The following is a 22,678-nucleotide window of genomic DNA, read 5'->3' on the forward strand; positions in this document are numbered from 1 at the left end:
ATGCCAGTACAAACCTTAAAGTGTTCAATAGGGTCCTTCCAGGAATCTGCCGTGTCAGCTGTAACACCGGACCTGTCCAGATGCCAGATAACAGAATGCATCTAGCAGGGTTTCCTATCCAGCTATCCTATCTGAACTACATTAAGTTTGAAAATGCCAAAAGATTCATTTCCACTTTTTGACCCTTCTGCATCAGATGAGGCATCAAATGTGCTCCAAAAAAATATTAAATGATAACCGTCATTTGTAGTAACTTTTGCCATCGGTAGAGATAAGCGAATCTGGCAGGCAGTTCCCAGGCTGCATCCACCCTCCCCAGGCAGTGGGATTGAAATGACAAGAATTCAGGTTTATGCAAACCTGAACTTTCAGCAGCTTCTCTCATCAGATATGTCAAAGTTACTGATTGCACCAGATCTCACTCCTGAGACCTGCGTTGGGTGGAGAGAGTGCCGCAATGTGCATCTCTCCCTGGCTGTCAATGAAATCCCACTTATTCACTCCATAGACTGTAAATGAGTGAGCAAGTTGGATTTGCTAGACAGCCGCAGAAGACACAGACATGCGCTGCCCAGCAGCCCCCAGCTGTATCTCTGAATTAGCAGGGTCTTACTGCTAATACCCAATGTGATTAGTAACCTGACATGTCATCAGATTGCTAATGACAATAATGCTTTAAAGAGTCACTGTTATGAATTTTTTTTTTCCAGAAATCAATAGTCCAGGCGATTTTAAGAAACTTTGTAATTGGGTTTATTAAGCAAATATGCCATTATATGCATTTAAAAAGACTTTTCCCAGGTCCCCCCTCCTCTCCTTTCTGTCATCCTCTGCAAAAAAAATCAGGAAATTGTGACTTGTTGCATCACACACAACCCTGTCTGTTCTATAGAGGGGGGAGGAGGGAGATGAGTCGGCAGCAGAGAGCTGAGAACAAAGGATTACACAAACACAGAGCTGGGTGACAGCTGTACTCAGAGGTCAGAAAGGTCAGTGCTGACTGTCAGAGGAGATAGCCGTAATGTATTTGTAGATTAACTCTTTGTTATGCTATTTTGGTGTTTTACTTCCCTCTCTCCATAGGAGAACAATGAAGACAGGGGGAGAGCTTCAAACTGCTTTTTTTATGATAAAAATTCATTTTTCGGCTAATAAACCCAATTACAAAGTTTCTCAAAATCGCCTGTACTATTGATTTCTGCAAAAAAATAAAAATAAAAAATAATAATAATAATTCACAACAGTGACTCTTTAAACCTGATGCTCCAGATATATGTGAAACCAGCCTAAGTGGTTTCTAATGCCTGGTCTAGGAAAAATAGAGATGGCTTCGTAAATGTATTCCTACCGATCCTTGCTAAACAGCGGAAAATTTACTTTTATAAAGAATGTCACAATTACACTGGTGGTGATACCGAGAGGCTGTCTGACTGTTCTACAAACAAACATGGCCTGAAAATGGCAAATAATTTACTGCTCACTAAGATTTCTCCTTACCTGGTGATAGAAATCATCATCATCAAAAATCTCTTCGTCGTATTCTTTAACCTGAGAATTTGACTTCCTTTCTGTCTGGACTTCCTGTGGAAAAAAACACAAAAGCTCTGATATCAATTGACTTGCCAAAATGAACATAAATGAATGCCAAAATAAAAAAATGATTCAGCAAAATAAAAAAAAAAAAAAAAAAACACACAGACAACTGCAAGTCCATGACAAGCAAACACGTCTCAATAAGCTGATCTGAAGGTCGGCTCACTCCACCTAGTATAATAGGTCACATGTCTGTATACGCTTGAGAAGGGGTCTATCCCGAAACTTAGCATGTTTTGTCACTTCCTGTTTCGCCTGGAGGGTGAGAGCCTCTATGGACTCGAGAATATGAAGAGTGCCGCAGCTGCGGCGTGAAGACCAGCCTCTCGTCTGCAACACTGTGGTGATTTATTTCCATTCAAAGATTTATTGTATCTTGCAATGATTTTCTAAACAAAGAAGCATTTTCTAAAAGCACGCCGTGTATGTCCTGCTTTATACTTTATAGACCGATATGTAGTCAAGTTCCCTAGGACTCTGCTCTAGTAGATGCAAGTGAAATAATATATATTAATATATAATAAACAGAACTCAATAATATAATTATTCTTATAGTAATCCACAGGATTATGTTCGGGTCCTAGAGCAGCAGACCTTCATCATGGTTTGCTCTGGAGATACTGGCTAGGAATTGCTGTGCCGCATGCACGGAGTGCAGACCTTATTATGATGAATGCCTGTCTGTTCATATAAAGTAGACCATTATTTAAAGTGACTCTGTTTTCACCAACCTACCCCACCAAAACGCCAGTACCATCCGTTTGCTGAGAGTAAATCCTTACCGGTTGTGTATTTTAAAATGTGCCCAGTGCCTTGGTTAGAGCAATAAATGATCTTTTAATTTGTATCGCTGTGTCATACTGGCGTGTCCTACAGTGTCTGTGCCCCAGGTCTGCTCCCCTCCTTTCTTGCTCCACACCCTCCTCATCATTAGGAACACCCCAAGGCAGGATTTCTAGTCATCACTCGTAAAAAAAACTACATCTCTGTCGCTATGGCACATGTGCACTGTTTAGACAAGTGTACCTAGGAAAAATTTCCTAATGAAGAGGGGGGTGGGGACGAATAAAGGAAAGGCGTTGCAGACCCGGGGCAAAGACACAACAGTTTGACACAGCCATGCAGATTAAAAATATTATTTTTTGCTCTAACCAAGGCACCAGACACATTTTAAAAGACACAACCAGTAAAGGCTTACTCCTATCAAACGGATGTACTAGCGGTTTGGCGGGGGGGGAGTTGGTGGATGCAGAGTCACCTTAACCATTCTGCTTTAGTGTGGTCACAATTTTCCATAGCCAGAGATTAAGAGTTCTTCCTCTGAACACTTAGAAACTAGATTTACATCGTAACATAAACCTCTTTTAAGCAATAAGAATAACGGTACCATTTTTTCATCAGGAACGCGCTCCGGTTCAGGTTCCGAATCCTGTCGAGATTTTCCTAGAATCCTGTATAGTGAGCGTTTAGTCTGGGTGCGTCTTAATAATCTTTCCTTGTCCATCATAATCTGCTCTACTTGCATCAATATGGAATGATCAGAACCAGCAAGCCCCTATTCAAAAAAAAAAAAAAAAACATTAAAATGTATGTTGGTTCTACATAATGTTTCGAGAGGATACAACCCTTACCTTGCCTATTTTACCAGTGAGCTTCGTCTTGTCATGCCATTTTTGTAAAGTGTTATTTCTGTAGGTGCGAAAATCAGCAAAGCGTTTTTCCATGAATTCTGGATAATCCTTAACTTCCAGTTTTCGCTTGAGAGGGCGAATATTTTTCTCCATTTTCAAACCTTCCTCCTCCAACTCATTGTCATCACCACTACTTGGGATTTCCTCGTCACTAGAGGGACAGCATTGTATACATTAGGTCATGGAGGGCAACCACAATTGTAAACAACTCACTTTGTTTAACCCAAACTTGGCAAAACGTTACAGATATGTTATCTGCGCTCACACCCTAAGGCCCTATTACATGGAGTGATAATCTGTCGATTATCATTTTGTGTAATAAGGACAATGATCAGCTGAAGAGAAAATCGTCGGCTGATTGTTGTCTTTTAACATGTTTAAAAATAATCAGCCAATAGCTGAGGATTGTGTAAAGTAAAATAATAAACTTTATACTTACTTCTCCAGGCTCCCCAGTGTCATGCTGCCTGTTCCATCACTGGTCGCAGGGCCACTGATTAGCCGACTGACTCACATACATACTATATGTCACTTCGGTGACAGTTTTAGCAGTGTCAGCGGCAACTGCGGTGAAAGGGGGAGGTGGAATGTTCGAAAAAGGCAGGAGGACAACGGGGAGAACCTGGAGAGGTAAGTATGTTTATTTTTTTACATTACACTTTGTACACTTTAATAGGCTCGGTAAGCGAGCATTGATCTAGCAGATTGGCGCTGGCTTACACTTCTTATCAGGCCATGTAATACAGAGAAATTATCTGCCAAATGAAGAAGATATCACCCCATGTAACAGAACCAGTGGTCAGTTGATGATGCTTACTTTACACCTGCCAAAAAGACAATCTGCCTTGGGTGCATATCTCTCCTTGTAATAGGAGACGTGAGGTCAACAGCCGATTAAACAGGCGATTACTGCCATCGATGTTCATGTAGTCCTGCCTCATGAAGCCAAGTAAGAAAGCACTTATCTGCTAGATCATTTACACTGCATCTCTGGCCATGTAATATGGAAATTAGCCAACTAAATCTAAATATTATGTAACATCTAAAATTAGGCATTTAATCTTTTTCTAAAAATAAGATGCATACTAGGAGCTGGTTAGCTAGGAGGAACTGTGTAAGGCCCTATTCCAAGGGCCGACAGTGAGGAGCAAACAAGCGCTGTCAGCTTTCCCTGCTCTCTGCCGTCGCCATTCCACGCGGCAGCAACAAGCGGGTGAGTCTGGGGATGGCTGCCCGGGTGATCACTGATCGTCCGGGCAGTCCATAGGATACTGCAGCAGATTGTTGCTATATAAGACGCTTGTCTTTCAACATGTTGAAAGATAAACAACTTCAACGATCAGCCGACATGAACGATGTCGGCTGATCGTTGCCTCCTATTCCACGGGACGATTATCGGCCGAATACGTTTTGATACCTCTGACACAAGCCATTTTTTTTTTCTTTTTGAATCAAACACTATTTCACATATCTTGCCAATGACAAAGCCATGAACAAGCAGAACCACTAATAGTACATCTGCCCCAATAATTTGGAGGCTATATTCCCCTTCTCCCCACCATCTTCCAATAGGAAAAATGAAGCAACTCTGCGAAAAAGTTATGAAGTCTGCACAAACAAACTGTGTGGTTACATATTCTAGTGATTCTCTTTTCCACCATTTGCTAACTTATAGTTTATGGGCTTGTAAGAGATTGGTGGACAGAGGGAAGGTGGTATGACTGACAAAGCTTTGAAAAAATTTATTTAAATAAATCGGGACAAAGAAAAGCCCTCAATGAAGTTATTTACCTATCCACTTTGCGTTTCTTTCCATCTATTAAGTAGCGCGTTTCTGAAAATTGAAAAAGAAGTTCATCTTGCAAGTGGGCCAGAGATCTCATTAATTCCTTTAGAGCCTTGTAACCTTAAACAAAAAAAGAAAATATACATTCAAAAATACATATATACACATTTATTTAAAAAACATCCATAATAACTAGCTCTAAAAAATATGGGTTAAAAGGGTACGGTCACAAATTTTTTAAAAAAAAAAGAAATCTACAGGGTTTGTGATTGCAAGCAGTTTTGCAATATACTTGTTTAAAGCTTTCTATGTTTCAAGTAACATTATACATATGGCGACTAGGTGTCTCCTTTCACTGCACATGTACAGCTGCTGCCCATCCACATTCAGTAGCAAAGAATCCATGTGGGTGCTTGCATTGTATGGTCGGCTCTATTGTCACACAGCAACAAAACCTCTGTAACCCACAGTGACATTATACTGACTGAATTGTTACATAACACAGAGCACAGAGTCTTCCGGTAAGCTGCAGAGCTGAGAATATAATTAGTAAAAGGTAATAATATAATTAGCCCAAGTTAATTGCCCTCAGGTGATACACAACCTGTATGATGGACAGGGGTCTTTCCTTGTGTGAGTGGCAAAGGACTGGGACTTTCTCTCTTTGGTCTCTTTTTTGAACAGAGAAAAGACCAAATATCGGCACAGAAGAAAAACGCATTATGCCCCTACACTGCAGCCCCACTCTATAGTAGTTAGTCGCTATACTGTATGTCTCACTCTTGTTAGGCTCATACTGCAAGTTCCCCTGTAGTTAGGACTCCCTACAGTAGTGTATACCCCCCGCCCACCCTGTAGTTCCCAATACTGAATACCTCCCTCCCCCCTCTGTAGTTCTTCCCCCTGAAAGTATACCCTCTGCCCCTCTGTAGTTTTCCCCCCACACTGTATACCCTCTGCCCCTCTGTAGTTTTCCCCCCACACTGTATACCCCCCACCCCCTCTGTAGTTCTTCCCCCACACTGTATGACCCCCCGCCCCCTCTGTAATTGTTCCCCCATACTGTACACCCCCCGCCCCCTATGTATTCCTTCCTCCATACTGTACAGCCCCCTGCCCCCTCTGTAGCTCTTCCCCACACTGTATACAACCCACCCCCTCTGTAGTTCTTCCCCCATACAGTATACGCCCCGACCCCCCTGTAGTTCTTCCCCCACACTGTATACCGCCCGCCCCCTCTATAATTATTCCCCCACACTGTACAGCCCCCTGCCCCCTCTGTAGTCCTTCACCCACACTGTACAGCCCCCTGCCCCCTCTGTAGCTCTTCCCTCACACTGTATACCGCCCGCCCCCTCTGTAATTATTCCCCCACACTGTACAGCCCCCTGCACCCTCTGTAGTTCTTCACCCACACTGTATACCCCCCGCCCCCTCTGTAGTTCTTCCCCCCACAATGTATACCCCCCGCCCCCTCTGTAGTTCTTCCCCCACACTGTATACTGCCCTCTGGCACTGATTGGATGACGCTCGGTCACCCAGTGTCATGGATCTGGTCAGATGACTATAACTATGGCTTACTTTTAGAGTAGGGCTTATATATTAAAGTCTACCCCAAAACGTCTGTCTTTTTTCCGGGGCAGGTCTTATTTTCGGAGAAACACAGTATAAACAAAAAGTAAATTACAAACAAATAACCATGCACCAATATTGTAAAATGCGGCAGGTATACTGTATTGACAACTTTCTATTCGTCTCCTGGTTTCCCGGCAGCACGATCATCATTTACACAGGCCATACAAACAGCTTTATTTCCAGTTCAGGAAAAATCATCGTAACAAGTATGCATACATGCAGAGGCAATTTTTCCTACTCTAGTAGTGGAGATTAAACTTTTGCCATAGTAGAAATATTGTGGTTTTATTGGCTAACCTAATAGGTTGAAAATGAAAGCTTTAGGTCTCAAAGGCATGCCTAATGTGTTTCTAAAGCTTGCATTTTCAACCTATTTAGCTATGCAATGAAAGTACAAAGCGCACAGTTAAAGTGATACCTTGTACTGGCTGCTTACCAAGTACTACACTACGCTTCTGATCCCAATATTACTAAATGATATGGACTCATTTCTACCGAGACTATTGGTAGAATAGACTGTCTGCCTGTAACTGCCAAGAATACAATAAAGCTGAAAATAAAATCAGCATAAATAAGTAAAAAAAAAAAAAAAAATCAAAATAATGAATGGTGACATCAAGACTTTTGTAATTATATTGAGCTTATGGGGAACCAAATCACATGTAAAACTAAGTAAACAGGCCGATAGATCACCCAGCACACTAATGCAATAGTAGCACACTAATGCAATGCCTAAACTTACTTTAGTAAAGACCCGTGCTGTATGTAAATGAGCCCCCAAATAGTCATCCGTGTGTCCTGCAGCAGTGGTGTATTCTTTCCAGTCTGGAGAGCAGGAGAGGTTTTCTATGGGGATTTGCTGCTGCTCTGGACAGTTCCTGGCATGGACAGAGGTGGCAGCAGAGAGCACTGTGTCAGACTGGGAACAATACACCACACATAGAAGTAAATTACAAATCTCTGGCACTTTTTAGCACCAACTGATTTGAAAGAATTTTTTTTGTGAATTAACCCTTTAAGAAATTTCATCTACAAACATTTTATCATAGTCCTCCAGTTCTGTGAGACTCCTGGCTGTCTTGCATGCTCCGCTCTATTTGATCCCAAACCAGTGGATTGAAAACACAGAAGGTCTATGTTCACACACTGTTCAAATTTAGTGGATGGCCGTCATTTAATGGCCATTAGCGGGTGGTATCTTGCAAAATACTGAGCAAAAATGTGTGGAAACATAGCCAAAAAATTGTACAAAACCAAAATACGTTGATATTGCTTAAACTGTTGAAGCCCTTTGGAGATCATTTCACCTCCAACTTGTTTAACTGTTCACAGTAACTAATAGAGTTGCAATACCGTGCTTGGACAGAAGACAAGTGTGGTGCTGTTTTTGAAAGAAAGCAGCTATGTTTTCTAATCTGAAAAACCCCAGGGTTTTTTGTCAGATTAGAAGAGCAAGATTTTTTTCTGCAAAAGTAACTTTTGAGCGCTTTTTTTTTCTTTAATGGGGCGTCTGTATATACACGTGTGCAACCCAGCAAGACGTGTGTGTGTGCGCATATATATATATAGATAGATAGATAGATAGATATAGAGAGAGAGAGAGAGAGAGACACAGACACTCAAACATGTGGCAGGTTTGCTCCAGTAGGTTTATTCTGCTGTGGAAATACTAAGTATTTTCTATGTGGATTTCACCTTTTGGAGTCTAAAGAATAAATTACACCGCTACATTGGCTGCAAACTCTGAATATAAGGGTACTATTACAAGAAGCGATTTTTTAATGATTAACGATAAACAATCTCAAATGACCGCTATGGCTAACAACCTGAAATCGTTCACCCAATTACACAGACCGATGATTGTTACTTATGATCGTTCTTGCGGTCGTCTTGTAGTCACTATTGCGTTTGTCGCTACAGCGAAAGTTGTCTTATTTCATCCAAACAATCAACGATAAAAATAGGTCAAAACTCTATCAAACGACTAACAACTTCTCGTTATGCTGTTTACACGGAACGATAATTCGCCCGATCGTACGATTAACGACTTCGAAGTAACGATTTTTCTTTTATAATGTTCAGCGTTTAGACGGAATGATATATCGTATGGAAAATTCGTTTTGTGATCGCTTAATCCTATCTCGCACATAGGTAAATTAGGTGAACGACTGTTTACACGGAACGATATGCGAATTTTTTGCGAACAATGATTTAAGAACATGTTCAAAGATCAAAATGAACGATTTCTCGCTTGTCGTTCGTTACGTTTACACGTACGATTATCGTTCAAATTCGATCGTTATCGTGCAAATTCGCACGATAATCGTTCTAAGGGTCCTTTTACACGTAAAGATAAATTGCTTAAGCACTCCTATAGTAAACAACAAGCGATGATTTGTTTTCTCTTAAAAGATAGGCATTAAGACGAAAAGAAATCGACACAAAAAAGTTGTTAATGCATTCGTAATATATCATCACTACGAACGACCAAACATCGGGTGTTTACACTGAAAGACTTGCAAATGATTAACAATGATTTTTAGGTCAGCTCAAAGACATCCACACAAATTTTCGTTGGTCGATTAATCTTGGCCACGTTAAATTCAAACAATTTATCGCATAATATTCGGCCCGTGTAAAACGACCTTAAAGGGCTAGTTCACAAAAAAAAAAAATTCTTTCAAATCAAATGGTCACAGAAAGTTCAAGAGATTTGTAATTTACTTATATTAAAAAAAATCTTCAGTCTTCATGTACTTAGCAGCTGTCTGTCCTGCAGGTTGTGGTGAATTCTTTCCAATCTGACACCAGTCTCTGCTGCCACCTCTGTCCATGTAAGGAACTGTCCAGAGCAGTAGCAAATCCTCATAGAAAACCTCTCCTGCTCTGGACGGTTCCTGACATGGACAGAGGTGGCAGCAGAGAGTACTGTGTCAGACTGGAAAGAATACACCACTTCCTGCAGGACATACAGCAGCTGATAAGTACTGGGACACGAGATTTTTTAATAGAAGTAAATTACAAATTTCTGGCACCAGTTGATTTAAAAGGAAAACATTTTGGGTCAACTAATCCTTTAATACATGTATCTCTTACAGCAGATCAGCAGAGAGCCTGGCCATATTATCAGGTTCTAAATGACACAATAAACCAACCAAAATAGGGCGTCTATGTCGCTCAGCCTAATAAACAGACATTCTCTAGAAAATCATACTTAAGTCATGTCCGGCCCATCTATCTGGTCGCCCTTCCTATGTCTATTTCTTCTCTGAGAAAACTAATCATTTGACTCCACGCGGAGTAGCAATGGCACTGGTCATCCCCAGCAATTAATCCCCCAAGAAACATCTGATTAAATCTTTTCAGGCAAATCCTTTGCTTTGCTTTTGTTGGCTCACTCCTTGTCAACATCCATTAAAATATGCCTTTAATTCTCCCACAATCTTAAAAAACACAGATTCCACCGTCTTCAACTTTAATCAACTCTAGGGCCGGCATTTTTCATTTCATAATAATGTGCTGCTTGGAATTCAAGAGGCAGGGCTGACATCAATCATTCGGTAAGAATTTTTCCACTGCAATAAATATGCAAATGAGGAAAGCCAGTCAGTCGTATTTCAGATCCGACTTTGCTATTTTTTTTTTTTTTTTAAAGAAAAGACACAAATTTATTAATTGCCAGTGGCCAGAGGAATCCTATTACTGTGGGCATTGATTACAAAGCTGTGAGAGTGATTATTGTGCAACTTGCGGCCAATCCAGGCATAAGAAAAAAATTATTAAAGCACGACAGAGATTATAAACTCTGAATAACAATAAGCTTTTAACATTTAGGCCTTTATATTCCTTAAAATACATAAAATGGTGGGGGGTGCACCAGACATGGAAGCTTAAATGAATAAAAATGAAGCAAATATATATAAAGGTTCTACAAATGAGAGTATGTGCTTCTAGGCTGGGATTACCGTCATCTGGCGGCACTGACCTACACCACAATACGGGTCTATGCTCTCTGCTAAATACAGTTGTAACGTTTTATCTAGTAGGGACCATTGGATCATTCTAGCACTTTACGTTACTAAGTTCCCATAGTGGCAGTTTTGTTGTGTTTTTTTGTTTACAGCTTTATTAATTAGCATTAAACTTGACACAACGTGGTGTGCCGCCAGCACCATGATCAGGCAGGTTTTCAGAATGGGAGCTTCTTGTGTGCCCGTTCAGGTGTTGTAAAGGATAACCACCTGGAGACAGGTCAGGGATTTTGTATGCAGAAAAAGTAGGAAAATCCGGTCACCATTCGGTTAAAAAAGCTTCAGCTTTGTTTGGTGAAATGCATAAAAAAAAAAAAAAAACAGACAAATGTCGGGCACATCATGGAATAAGAATTCTGAGATTTATTAACCTCAGTATACACGTAAGAAAACCAGGTGAAAAGTAAAAAAAAAAGAATAATCAAAAAAGCAAAAATCTGGATGAAAAATGGAAAATCTGAACTGGGGTAAAGGAAAAAAAAAAGAAAGAAGAAAAAACAACAGTAAGAAAAATAAGGGAAAACAGAATGAATAAAAACAAAGTAGTATATTCAGGCCATGACCACACAACGTATAAATAATGGCAAAATACGGCTGTATTTGGATAAATACGGCCTGAAATAATGATCATGTTCTTTATTTCAGGCTGTATTTATCCAAATACGGACGTATTGTGCTCTTATTTTTACGTTGTGTTTACTAGGCCTCAAGGTGTGAATTCTCCGTATTGAATATTACTACATATAACTTACAAAAAGTGCCAAATTATTGAATTCAATAACAATATATACATGTATCATGAGAACGACATCTGGTGTCTAAAGAAATAAATGCTAACCAAAAAGAAATCTAGTATTTTATAACATATTATTCGTTTGTCACTGCACTTTTTTATCCTAGAACTTATAGTTCCTATATCTCTTGTTGGTTAGCATTTATTTCTTTGGACATCAGTTGTCCTTCTCATGATACATGTATATATTGTTAGTGAAGGCAATACTATGTATTTTGATACTTTTTGTTATTTTATACATGTATATGTTATATGTAGTAATATTCAATATAGAGAACTCACATTGAATATACATCTTGGTTTTATTCATTCTTTTTGCCTTTATTCTTTAACTCCAGTTCAGGTTTTCCATTTTTTCTTGTTTCCAGATTTTTTTTGCTGTTTCTTCTCGTTATCCTTTTTACCTTTCACCTGCTGATATTCTTATGGGTATACAGAGTTGTAATATTTTGAGAATGCTTATTTCGTGATCAACTCTGAACGCGGCCAAAACGCATCACGCAAACCTTTGTGAGATGGCAGTCTTTTTTATGGATTTTACTAAATAAAGCTGAAGTTTTTAACCAAATGGTTGCTGGACCATCTTACCTCTTTTTCTGCATGTGATTAGCTTTATAAGATCATATACGATAAGTAAAAACCCGCAATGAAGTCTGGGAAATATAGCTGCATAAGGCTGTGGTCACACATTGCTTTTTTGGCACGCGGCTAAGCAGCTGGTGACGCGGCAGAGGGGGGCCGGCGTGAGGGACAGCTGGAGCGGTTCGGCCGGCCTCTCGAAGATGTCGTCATTGTCCCAAGATGGTGGCCGGGGGTCGACACGAATGCGGTGAGTATAATGCACCACACTTCCGGGGTGGACACGGGTAAGGGGGCCATTCACATACATAACACACATTACAAAGTTGTATAACTTTGTAATGTGTGTTATTTTGTGAATAAATGTTTAGCGCCGCACTACCCCTTTCAGTTCTGTCTGTGGTGATAAGAGGAGGCTGCTGTGAAGTGATCTGTACAGCATTGCAGCGTCATGTGACAGCAGAAGATAGAGGAAACAATAGACGCTCCCTGTGGAATGATCTCTCCACAGGTCACAGAGCGTGCTCATTTTTTTAAATTTTTTTTTAAAGACCTTCATAGAGAACACACTGCGCTTAGAGCGAATACCTTATTTTTATAAATTGCTTGTACACTTGTTTGCTACAATTGTCTAATTTCCATCTCAACATTGCATTTTATTGTTAAAAAAATATTGCAGAATGTTCAATGAAAATTTAACCCACTTTGAACACATGGAAGTCGTAAATGCTTCTGCCCAGCCATAATAAAAATAAGAAAGCTATAGGCAGATCCACATGGTCCTTTTGCACTGCTTAATGGGACAATGTTATTTCATACATAGCATATGGTAAAGATACAATGCAGTTTTTGTTACATCTTTCTGAGATCATGAAGATTTGCATAATATCATTTAGAACAAGTGGATACATATAGAAGTCATTGTATTAGCTTAAAAGTGAAGTGTTATAGGTCATTTACATGTCTGCAAAATACTGCCAAGTGCATGGACAGCATTCTGTGGACCGAAGCGCTCACCAGGATTCATCATGATGCCCGAAGTGCTGGAACTGTTTAAATCTTTGTGCTACTGTACTGACACACTTAAACCATTTCATAATAAATGTGGATGACAGGAGCTCCATGGTCCCTTAAAATATTCCTTAACCAAGGAAAAAAACTTCCACCTCCCTCCCATCCAATGCTCACGGGAAGCTGGGTTAAGATATCTCCAGGTGTCAGTTTGGCGAGTTACCTGGCACATGGAAGCCAAGGGGCGAGTTTGGGGTTAGAGGGAGGGGGACACAGGGAAGGTGAACAGTCCTTTATTGGGAGCATGACCTCATTTAAGAAATCACCTGCTATTATTGTATGTGGGGTAGGGATTAATAGTATCTGGCTGGCAAAGTGTTGAAAGAAAGGTGTATTATTCCCATTAGGCCACATCCGAAAGATCACTAGTAGGTTCGGCAACATTCAGTCTAAACCTGGACGACTGGCATTTGACTCTTGGTGGCTGGAAAAGTTGGATGCCGCCCTAGGGAGCCCTAGAAAACATGGATACAGCTGTATCCATGTTTTTCTGACAGCACTAGGGCTGCATCCAACTTCTCCAAATGCCGGGAGTCAAATGCCAAGCATTCAGACGTACGGTGCCAAAATTTTCTGCAAGTTCGTTTAACACTAATTGCTAGATAATCTGAAAATGTGCGGACATGGAGCGTCCATTATCTGCCAATGTCATCGAGGGACAAGCGAAGTATCTCGCCCTGAAAAGATTTATTAACCAACATTATTCCTTGGCCTTGTGGTCCACTGCAGGAAATCTAAAAACATCTTTATCCCATAGCTTTTGAGTCTAGAAAAAAATCAGCCAGGACAAAAATCAGAGCCAAGTCCGGTTTAAACTTCTTAAGATGGGGTAAGATCATCACCCATTTGCGTGGTGATCTAAGGTAACATAAGCATAGCTGAATTATAACAGGAAAGTAATATATGGGAGAATCAAACCATGTGAGCACAACAACCCCCAAACTAACCCAACCCAAATATAAAGAAGAGATTAAAACTGATTAGTGGCCAAGCAAGCAGTAAGATAACAATGAAGCATTGTTGTCTATAGACTTCCATGTTTCTGTATAAGCAAACTAAGCCTCCATTAATGTAGGTGGCAAGAACCTCAGAAGACCATTAAGTGCAGACATAAGGGGGCCGAAAAAAATCTAAGTGAAAGTAAGACAAGATAGTGTCATCCGCGTCCGCTGGGACAGGGGCATAATTATCACTGTTGCAGCCATAGCGGCGGCTATGGGGCCCGTCACATCAGGGGGCCACGCTGCCCATTCCTGCATTACAATGAGCCTCCTGAGCTGTCATCATTTGCAGCACCAGGTGGGCCTCTCGGGTTCTGCAAATGTCCCTTCAACTGCAAGCACCCCTGACAAGTGAATGCAGTTATCACCAGAAATGATGGCTTAGTGGTCAGTCGGGGGGGGGGGGCACTCATAAGTTTACTATTGGGTCCAGACATTTCTGGTTACACCCCTTGCTGTAAAGATGGTAGTTTTGCAACAGGTCGAGGGTCAAAGGTTCCCCATCAGCATTTGCATACAGTTGGACAACAGACAACTATGCCACAGCTTACATTTCAGTTGGACTAGACCACACATAAAAAATAAAAACTGGAAGGAAACTTCTCAGGTGTTTCAGCTCAGGTGTTCACAAAAAACTTTAATCATGTATGCAACAAAGGGCATTCAAACTATAATTCTTCATGACCAAATTAAAAAATTTTCATAGCAATCTCTACCACAAGACAGTAGGCAAGGTATAAACTGCTATTAACCACAATGCCACACGCAAAAACTTTAAATCTACTGCTAAAAGAAAATAAAGGGGGGAAAAAATAACTACAATAAAAGATAAAGTAACAGCAAAACAAGTCATCTTAACACCATTCTTGTGTTGGAGAAAGTAAAAGAAATCAAAATTGCTTTATTCGATTTAAATAAATTATCCCAGCTGGAGAGACGTTACAGGAAAAAGCCTGAAAATGTCCCTTCCCCGACAAAACATGACATGAGTTGTGGTTGGAAGCGTGCACAAAAAACATGTTATTACACCTTTCTGCCCTCATTACATCTACTAGCAAGGCAACTCAGAAGAATCCAGCAATGAGCTTGGAAGAGTATGTACACCGACTGAGTAACAGATACCTGGCAGATAGGAAAGAAGTGATGATTTGTGATGGTATATGTATTCGTAAATGTTTATTCGCTGCAGAATTAGAGCTGGGATCCCGCAAAAGCTCCAATGGACTAAACTGAAATTTTATTTTCTGCATTTTTTGTAATGAACAACATAATAAGCTGACAAAACTAAAGATAAATACATCAAGTACAAGTATATCTAAAAAGGACCCTTAGCCAAAAAAAAAAAAAATACTTTGAAAGTAAAAAATAAAAATAAAAAGTTGATAAATATGCCCTACTGTTTACCAAAGTAAGGACCCTATTACATGGGATGATTATCGTGTGGAAAATCATTAAATAGTTCCAATATAAACAATAATCGCTCTGTGTAATTGCAGGCAACGATCGAAAAATCTTTGTGTCGTTAATCTAGAACTGGACCTAAAATCATCATTAATCGTTCACTGTAATTCCGCATTCATTCAGTAATTTTTCAGTTTAATTACCAATCGCTGCTTCTTTTTCGTTGATTCGTAACGAGCGACTATCGTTCTGTGTAATATGGTGAACAATTCCAGGTTTAATGATAAACAATCGCGATTTTAATAGTTTATTGTTAATCATTAAAAATCGCTTGGTCTATTAGGACCCTAAGGGGGCTTTTACACAGAGGTTTATCGGAGAAATTTTTAAAGCCAAAGCCAGGAACAGGCTATAAATAGTTCATAAAGGAAAGACTGAGATGTCTCCTCTTTTGAAAACCATTGCTGGCTTTGGCTTAAAAAATCTGTTACATAACACTCTCTGTGTAAACGCGTCATAAAAGATCAGCTGATGAGCGAGCAAAGATCCGGAACAGATCTTTTGTGCGGCCGTAAATTTTATGGTTATCGGCTGCACAACTCTCTGTGTAAAAAGGAGATGTGTGACGGACAACAATGAATGTTAACCCTCTCCCGCCGCTGCACTGTAAATTAACGTCGCTGCAGCCTATGCCTGATGCTGCAGCAAGGTTTATTTACGATGCGAGATGACACAGGCGCAGGAGCTGCGCCTGTGTCATCCGTGGCCGGCCCCGGCTATCAGTGATAGCCAGAGACCCACAGCAACTCTCAGCACCGGAGCGAGGCAAACCTAGCACAACCGCAGCATCTAAGGGGGTTCTGACAGAGAATTCTCCCTCTACAGAGTGAGAATTCCCTCTATACTGTCCATCGGGGCTCTGCGAAGTGATCGCAGAGCCATGATCGTAGCCATGGAAACCGGAAGCCTCAGGCTTCCTGGCTACGGAGGCTGGCGGCGGGAGGGAGGCAAGGCGGGGCGCCCGTGAGGTCTGCCCCCTCCCCTCTTTCCCCGGCCTCTGTTACAAGATTTTGACAGTGGCAGGGGAAAGAGGAGAGGGGGCAGACACAGGGACATCAGCTTATGGGATCATTACGATCCCATAATCTGATATCCTAAAATGACCCCAGGTCGTGAAAGGGTAAATGGCCGTACAATTAACGGCGCCTTGTGAGGGCATCTCGTTGATCGGCCCTCCTTTGCGTCCATACATGGCCCCATATTGGACCACCTAAATCCACTACGTACACAGACCAATTCAGGTGAGAACTACATATTTAATACCACGTTACAAAAATATAGCATTGGAGCGGCACACCGTTTTACCGGCAATATATCAAATCGACGATTTGTGAAGTAAAGCATCTTAAAGCCATCTCCTTTCTAGCAGCGATATGTAACCGGTATATAGAAAAGGGGATGAGTAGTGTGGACAAGGCTTGGAGAAGGCAGGTTTGTGGAGATAAGCAGATTGGGAGGATCCTGCGGCTCAGACCCCTGTGATCAGCCGATATTGCCAGAGGAGAGCTTCACTTCCCTGCAGAGAAGCCGCATCAGATTAGCTCAATAGCACCTTAATTCCCTCCGCAGCCGATTTATTAACACATGAATACCACATGCAGCCTGGCTCATTAAGATGTGAATATCTGTTTAGCCAATATGAATACATAAGTTATACAGGCTCCAGCTATAATGTTACCAACCGGAGAAAAACACACTAGATGAGGTTCACGCTTGCATCACAGGCTTTGTTCTGAAAATCGGTAATAAATTCAGGGGAGGCATACTACTGCACGCAGGTCTAATATTCCACAAAAAAAAATGATGAAACCTTCACAGACCACAGTGTAGGTCAATGGAATCCATCTGGCACCACTGGTATTCAAACCGGCACAGTGTTATATAAAATTAAGGGGGGGGGGGGGGGGGGGGGGGGGGGGGGGGGGTCTTAAGGCCCTTTTACACAGGCCAATTATGACCAACAAGAAAGACTCATTTAGCCTTCTAAGGACCCAACCAGCTGAGGATTGGGCGTTCTCCCAAACCTCAGCTGATCAGAGTCTCTTTTACATAGGCCAATTAACGGCCGCAGCAAACCAACAAACCCTGCCGATAATCTGGCCGTGTAAAAAGCCCTTGTATCAGCAAATGTATCAGATCAGCAAATGAGCAAACGCTCGCTTTTCGTCTGCTATGAACTTGTGTGTTCAAAATCAGATTTATTTTTTGCACTCAAAATTATCATTATTGGTCATACACCTCTCAACAGGAAACAAGATGTGCGGCCGATAACAATGCATGCCAGTGATTGTTTGTGCAGCCCGGATATATGATTTATCATGCCTTATAAAGACAGTGCAAGCAAGCACGAAAGTCCTGTACTGCTGTGTGAGTCTAATATATCCTCTCTAAAGTACAGTGTGATACTCCATGTCCTGTACTGCTGTGTGTGTCTAGGATATCCTCTATACAGGACAGTGTGATACTACATGTCCTGTACTGCTGTGTGTCTAGTATCTCCTCTCTACACTACAGTGTGATACTCCATGTCCTGTACTGCTGTGTGTGTCTAGCATCTCCTCTACAATACAGTGTGATACTACATGTCCTGTACTGCTGTGTGTCTAGCATCTCCTCTCTATAGTATAGTGTGATACTACATGTCCTGTACTGCTGTGTGTGTCTAGGATATCCTCTATACAGGACAGTGTGATACTACATGTCCTGTACTGCTGTGTGTCTAGTATCTCCTCTCTACAGTACAGTGTGATACTCCATGTCCTGTACTGCTGTGTGTGTCTAGCATCTCCTCTATACAGGACAGTGTGATACTACATGTCCTGTACTGCTGTGTGTCTAGTATCTCCTCTCTACAGTACAGTGTGATACTCCATGTCCTGTACTGCTGTGTGTGTCTAGCATCTCCTCTACAATACAGTGTGATACTACATGTCCTGTACTGCTGTGTGTCTAGCATCTCCTCTCTATAGTATAGTGTGATACTACATGTCCTGTACTGCTGTGTGTGTCTAGTATCTCCTCTCTACAGTATAGTGTGACACTACATGCCCTGTACTGCTGTGTGTGTCTAGTATCTCCTCTCTACAGTACAGTGTGATACTACATGTCCTGTACTGCTGTGTGTGTCTAGTATCTCCTCTCTACAGTACAGTGTGATACTACATGTCCTGTACTGCTGTGTGTGTCTAGCATCTCCTCTCTACAGTATAGTGTGATACTACATGCCCTGTACTGCAGTTAAACTACCTGGAGCGGTAGTTACAGTGGGAAATCAGTCGTCATACTGACAGCTGACCCCCTGCAATGCTGGCGCAGGAGTGCGGCATAGCCTTCTGATGCGCAGTGAAAGGCATATGTATTGGAATAGAGGGTAGTGAGGACGCCAACACCCTCACTATTTGTTACAGCTACAATAGACTTATTTTATTGAAAATAAAAGTCCCATTTGTACCGGCGAGTGCCCTTGGAACTTTTCTTTTCCGTATTATACTGTCAAGTGTATCTAATCTCAGAAAGTGAGCACCACCATCTTGAGAACTTACAGAGCCTGCCATCTCTCTCTGACGACCACACAAGAGAAGTAGTGCAGACTCGTGTATCTTCTAATGTATTTGTTTGGATGAATGTCAAATGCAAACTGTACTTTTTTTTTTTTTTTCAATATACATTTTAAATATGCCCAGTGTGTATTCCTCCAGTGCGGAAAAAAGTATGGACTTTAACACACACAATGTATAAACCTACTGTCAGGATCCCTGCCATGTATCCCAGCTGTACACTGTATACCCTATAGTTTATTGCTGAGCAATTCCTACGCACATTACATATAGGTAAAATCCCTTGTGCGGAGCGTGTTTACATATACAAGCCCTTTAATTCTCCATCCGCAGTTAAATCCTGGGTGTTCATCTGAGCTGGAGGAAATACACTTCCACACATGTAAGGAAATAAAATCTTCCTAATCAGTATGGGATGGTGAAGTAAAGGTTTCAACAAAGCAAGACTGTCTTTTTAATAGATATTTTTCCTATATAAATTATTGCCATACAGTTTTCCTGCCGAGAGCCTAATTAATTCTTGTTCCATACACAAAGGGAAATGCTGGGTGACAAATGGGTGCAAGGCTTGAAAGCTGCCAGGTCTGCAAAACATTTTCTACTTCAATTTAGAAGCAATTTTGCAGTAAATCATCAAGCTAAACTTAGGATCTCAGATTTTATAGGACAGCTAAACCTTGTAGAGTCACAAATAGAAAAAAAAATATATATATATATTGAGATGTCCCTCTATTTCAATGGCCTCTATAGACATAGCAGATTATGATTTACCTTTCATTAGAAAAAAAAGAAAAGAAATTAAAGGGTCTTGGAAAATATTATAAAGAGTTTTTCTACAGAATAATAATAGCTCAGATTTATCAAAGAGTAAGAATTAAAAAAACTGCTGTGAGAGTGCCCAGAGTTGGTGAAATGAAGGCTGGAAGTGGTTCCTATGGGCATTTCACATACACCGGATAATATGATTATAACGCCTGTTATCGTGGGCATGGGCAGCGTCGCTAATCAAATGCTGCATGATTGGAATGGAGCACGCTGGAGTTGCGCTCATCTCTATTGCCCACCAATATTATAGTGAGGGGGGGGAAAAAAAAGTCCGGAGTGTGCAACGTCCTTAAGTAAACAGCTCCTTATCCACAAGGATTTCTAAAAGAAAGTAATTGGCTGGTTTCCACGGGTCTTTACTTAAAGCATGTACTTATTTAAAGCATTAAATGTCATCTATTGTTTCTATTAAATACCTACGGTCATACTGTATTTGTTACCCATAAATTAAAGTGTGCTTTACGCTACTTTCAACATATCCCATTAAACGCATTAATGGATTGCACTGAAAGTAAAGGTCATCCTATTAAGAGCTATTTTGGCGTTTGTTAATCTTTTCGAGTAAGGTAACCTGCAGTCAGTCACCTAAATAGTTAAAATGGAAATCAGTACACTATACACATTATATATATATTAGGGCTGGGCGGTATACCGCAAAAATACCGATACCGTCACTGGCGTCGGTTAACCGACCTCAACTTAGCCAGGACGGTATCTGCGGTATTTTTGCTTTTCTATCTCCCTGTCAGAATGCCCCCTCACTGCGCCCATCCTGTGAGAGCGCCCCCCGCACACACGCACGCCGCCTGGCATTAGCGCTGTACATTATGTGCAGGGGCGCTAATATCAGAGCGGGAGGTGGTGGAGGAGCAGCAGTGTAAGAAGGCCCCGCCCCCCGCAAGTCCCGTCCAAGCGCCCGCCCTCCTTACCCGTCCGATCCCGTCTGAGGCTCCTCACCTGTCCGATACCACCCCACCCCCAGCGGTCCAGTCCCGTCCGATGCCCCCCACTGGTCCCGTCCTGTCCGAGGCCCCCCACCTCTCCCCTCCGAGGCTCCTCCCCCACACACCCGGCCGGCGAACACTGCCCATGTTTCCTGTGTGTGCAGGGACGCCGGCGTGTCAGAGCTGGAGGAGCAGCATTTTGGGGCGGCTGTCCTGTACTTCTGTAAGTAACAGTACAGGAGTGTAGCATAGGAGGAATGAATGGGCTGCAGCAGGCAGGATAAGTTATAGGAGACATCCTGCTGCAGCCCATTCATTCCTCCTATGCTACAGCCCTGTACTGTTACTAAGGGAACTACATTTCCCTGTATAGTAATACACCCCTATCCGCCGCCCTGTATAGTCATATACCCCTGTCTGCCCCCCCCCCTGTATAGTCATACACCCCTGTCCGCCCCCCTGTATAGTCATACACCCCTGTCCCCCCTCTGTATAGTCATACACCCCTGTCCCCCCCCCCCCGCTGTATAGTCATACACCCCTGTCCCCCCGCTGTATAGTCATACACCCCTGTCCCCCCCCTGTATAGTCATACACCCCTGTCCCCCCCCCCCCCCGCTGTATAGTCATACACCCCTGTCCCCCCCCCCCCCGCTGTATAGTCATACACCCCTGTCCCCCCCCCCCCGCTGTATAGTCATACACCCCTGTCCCCCCCCTGTATAGTCATACACCCCTGTCCCCCCCCCCGCTGTATAGTCATACACCCCTGTCCCCCCCCTGTATAGTCATACACCCCTGTCCCCCCCCTGTATAGTCATACACCCCTGTCCCCCCCCTGTATAGTCATACACCCCTGTCCCCCCCCCCGCTGTATAGTCATACACCCCTGTCCCCCCCCTGTATAGTCATACACCCTGTCCCCCCCCTGTATAGTCATACACCCCTGTCCCCCCCCTGTATAGTCATACACCCCTCTCCGCCCCCCCTGTATAGTCATACACCCCTCTCCGCCCCCCCTATATAGTCATACACCCCTCTCCGCCCCCCCTGTATAGTCATACACCCCTGTCCCCCCCCTGTATAGTCATACACCCCTGTCCCCCCCCTGTATAGTCATACACCCCTGTCCCCCCCCCTGTATAGTCATACACCCCTGTCCCCCCCCCCTGTATAGTCATACACCCCTGTCCCCCCCCCGTATAGTCATACACCCCTGTCCCCCCCCCGTATAGTCATACACCCCTGTCCCCCCCCTGTATAGTCATACACCCCTGTCCCCCCCTGTATAGTCATACACCCCTGTCCCCCCCCTGTATAGTCATACACCCCTGTCCCCCCCCTGTATAGTCATACACCCCTGTCCCCCCCCCTGTATAGTCATACACCCCTGTCCCCCCCCTGTATAGTCATACACCCCTGTCCCCCCCCCCCTGTATAGTCATACACCCCTGTCCCCCCCCCTGTATAGTCATACACCCCTGTCCCCCCCCCTGTATAGTCATACACCCCTATCCCCCCCCCCTGTATAGTCATACACCCCTGTCCCCCCCCCCCTGTATAGTCATACACCCCTGTCCGTCCCCCTGTATAGTCATACACCCCTGTCCCCCCCCCCCCTGTATAGTCATACACCCCTATCCCCCCCCCCTGTATAGTCATACACCCCTGTCCCCCCCCCCTGTATAGTCATACACCCCTGTCCCCCCCC

General features: G+C 42.6%; 1 protein-coding gene across 1 annotated transcript in view; it reads right to left on the minus strand.

Moving 5' to 3' along the window:
• Window positions 1–22,678, minus strand: part of AATF (apoptosis antagonizing transcription factor) — a 106,110-nt gene that overhangs the window by 38,441 nt on the left and 44,991 nt on the right. Inside the window, exons 5-8 of the mRNA XM_069971478.1 lie at window positions 5,076–5,190; window positions 3,225–3,435; window positions 2,981–3,148; window positions 1,498–1,581 (exon numbers count right to left, since the gene is read on the minus strand). Coding sequence (XP_069827579.1) covers window positions 1,498–1,581; window positions 2,981–3,148; window positions 3,225–3,435; window positions 5,076–5,190 — 578 coding nt within the window. The remainder of the gene's footprint in view (window positions 1–1,497; window positions 1,582–2,980; window positions 3,149–3,224; window positions 3,436–5,075; window positions 5,191–22,678) is intronic.

This window comes from Dendropsophus ebraccatus, chromosome 5 (assembly GCF_027789765.1).
Source record: "Dendropsophus ebraccatus isolate aDenEbr1 chromosome 5, aDenEbr1.pat, whole genome shotgun sequence".
Taxonomy (NCBI): Eukaryota; Metazoa; Chordata; class Amphibia; order Anura; family Hylidae; genus Dendropsophus; species Dendropsophus ebraccatus.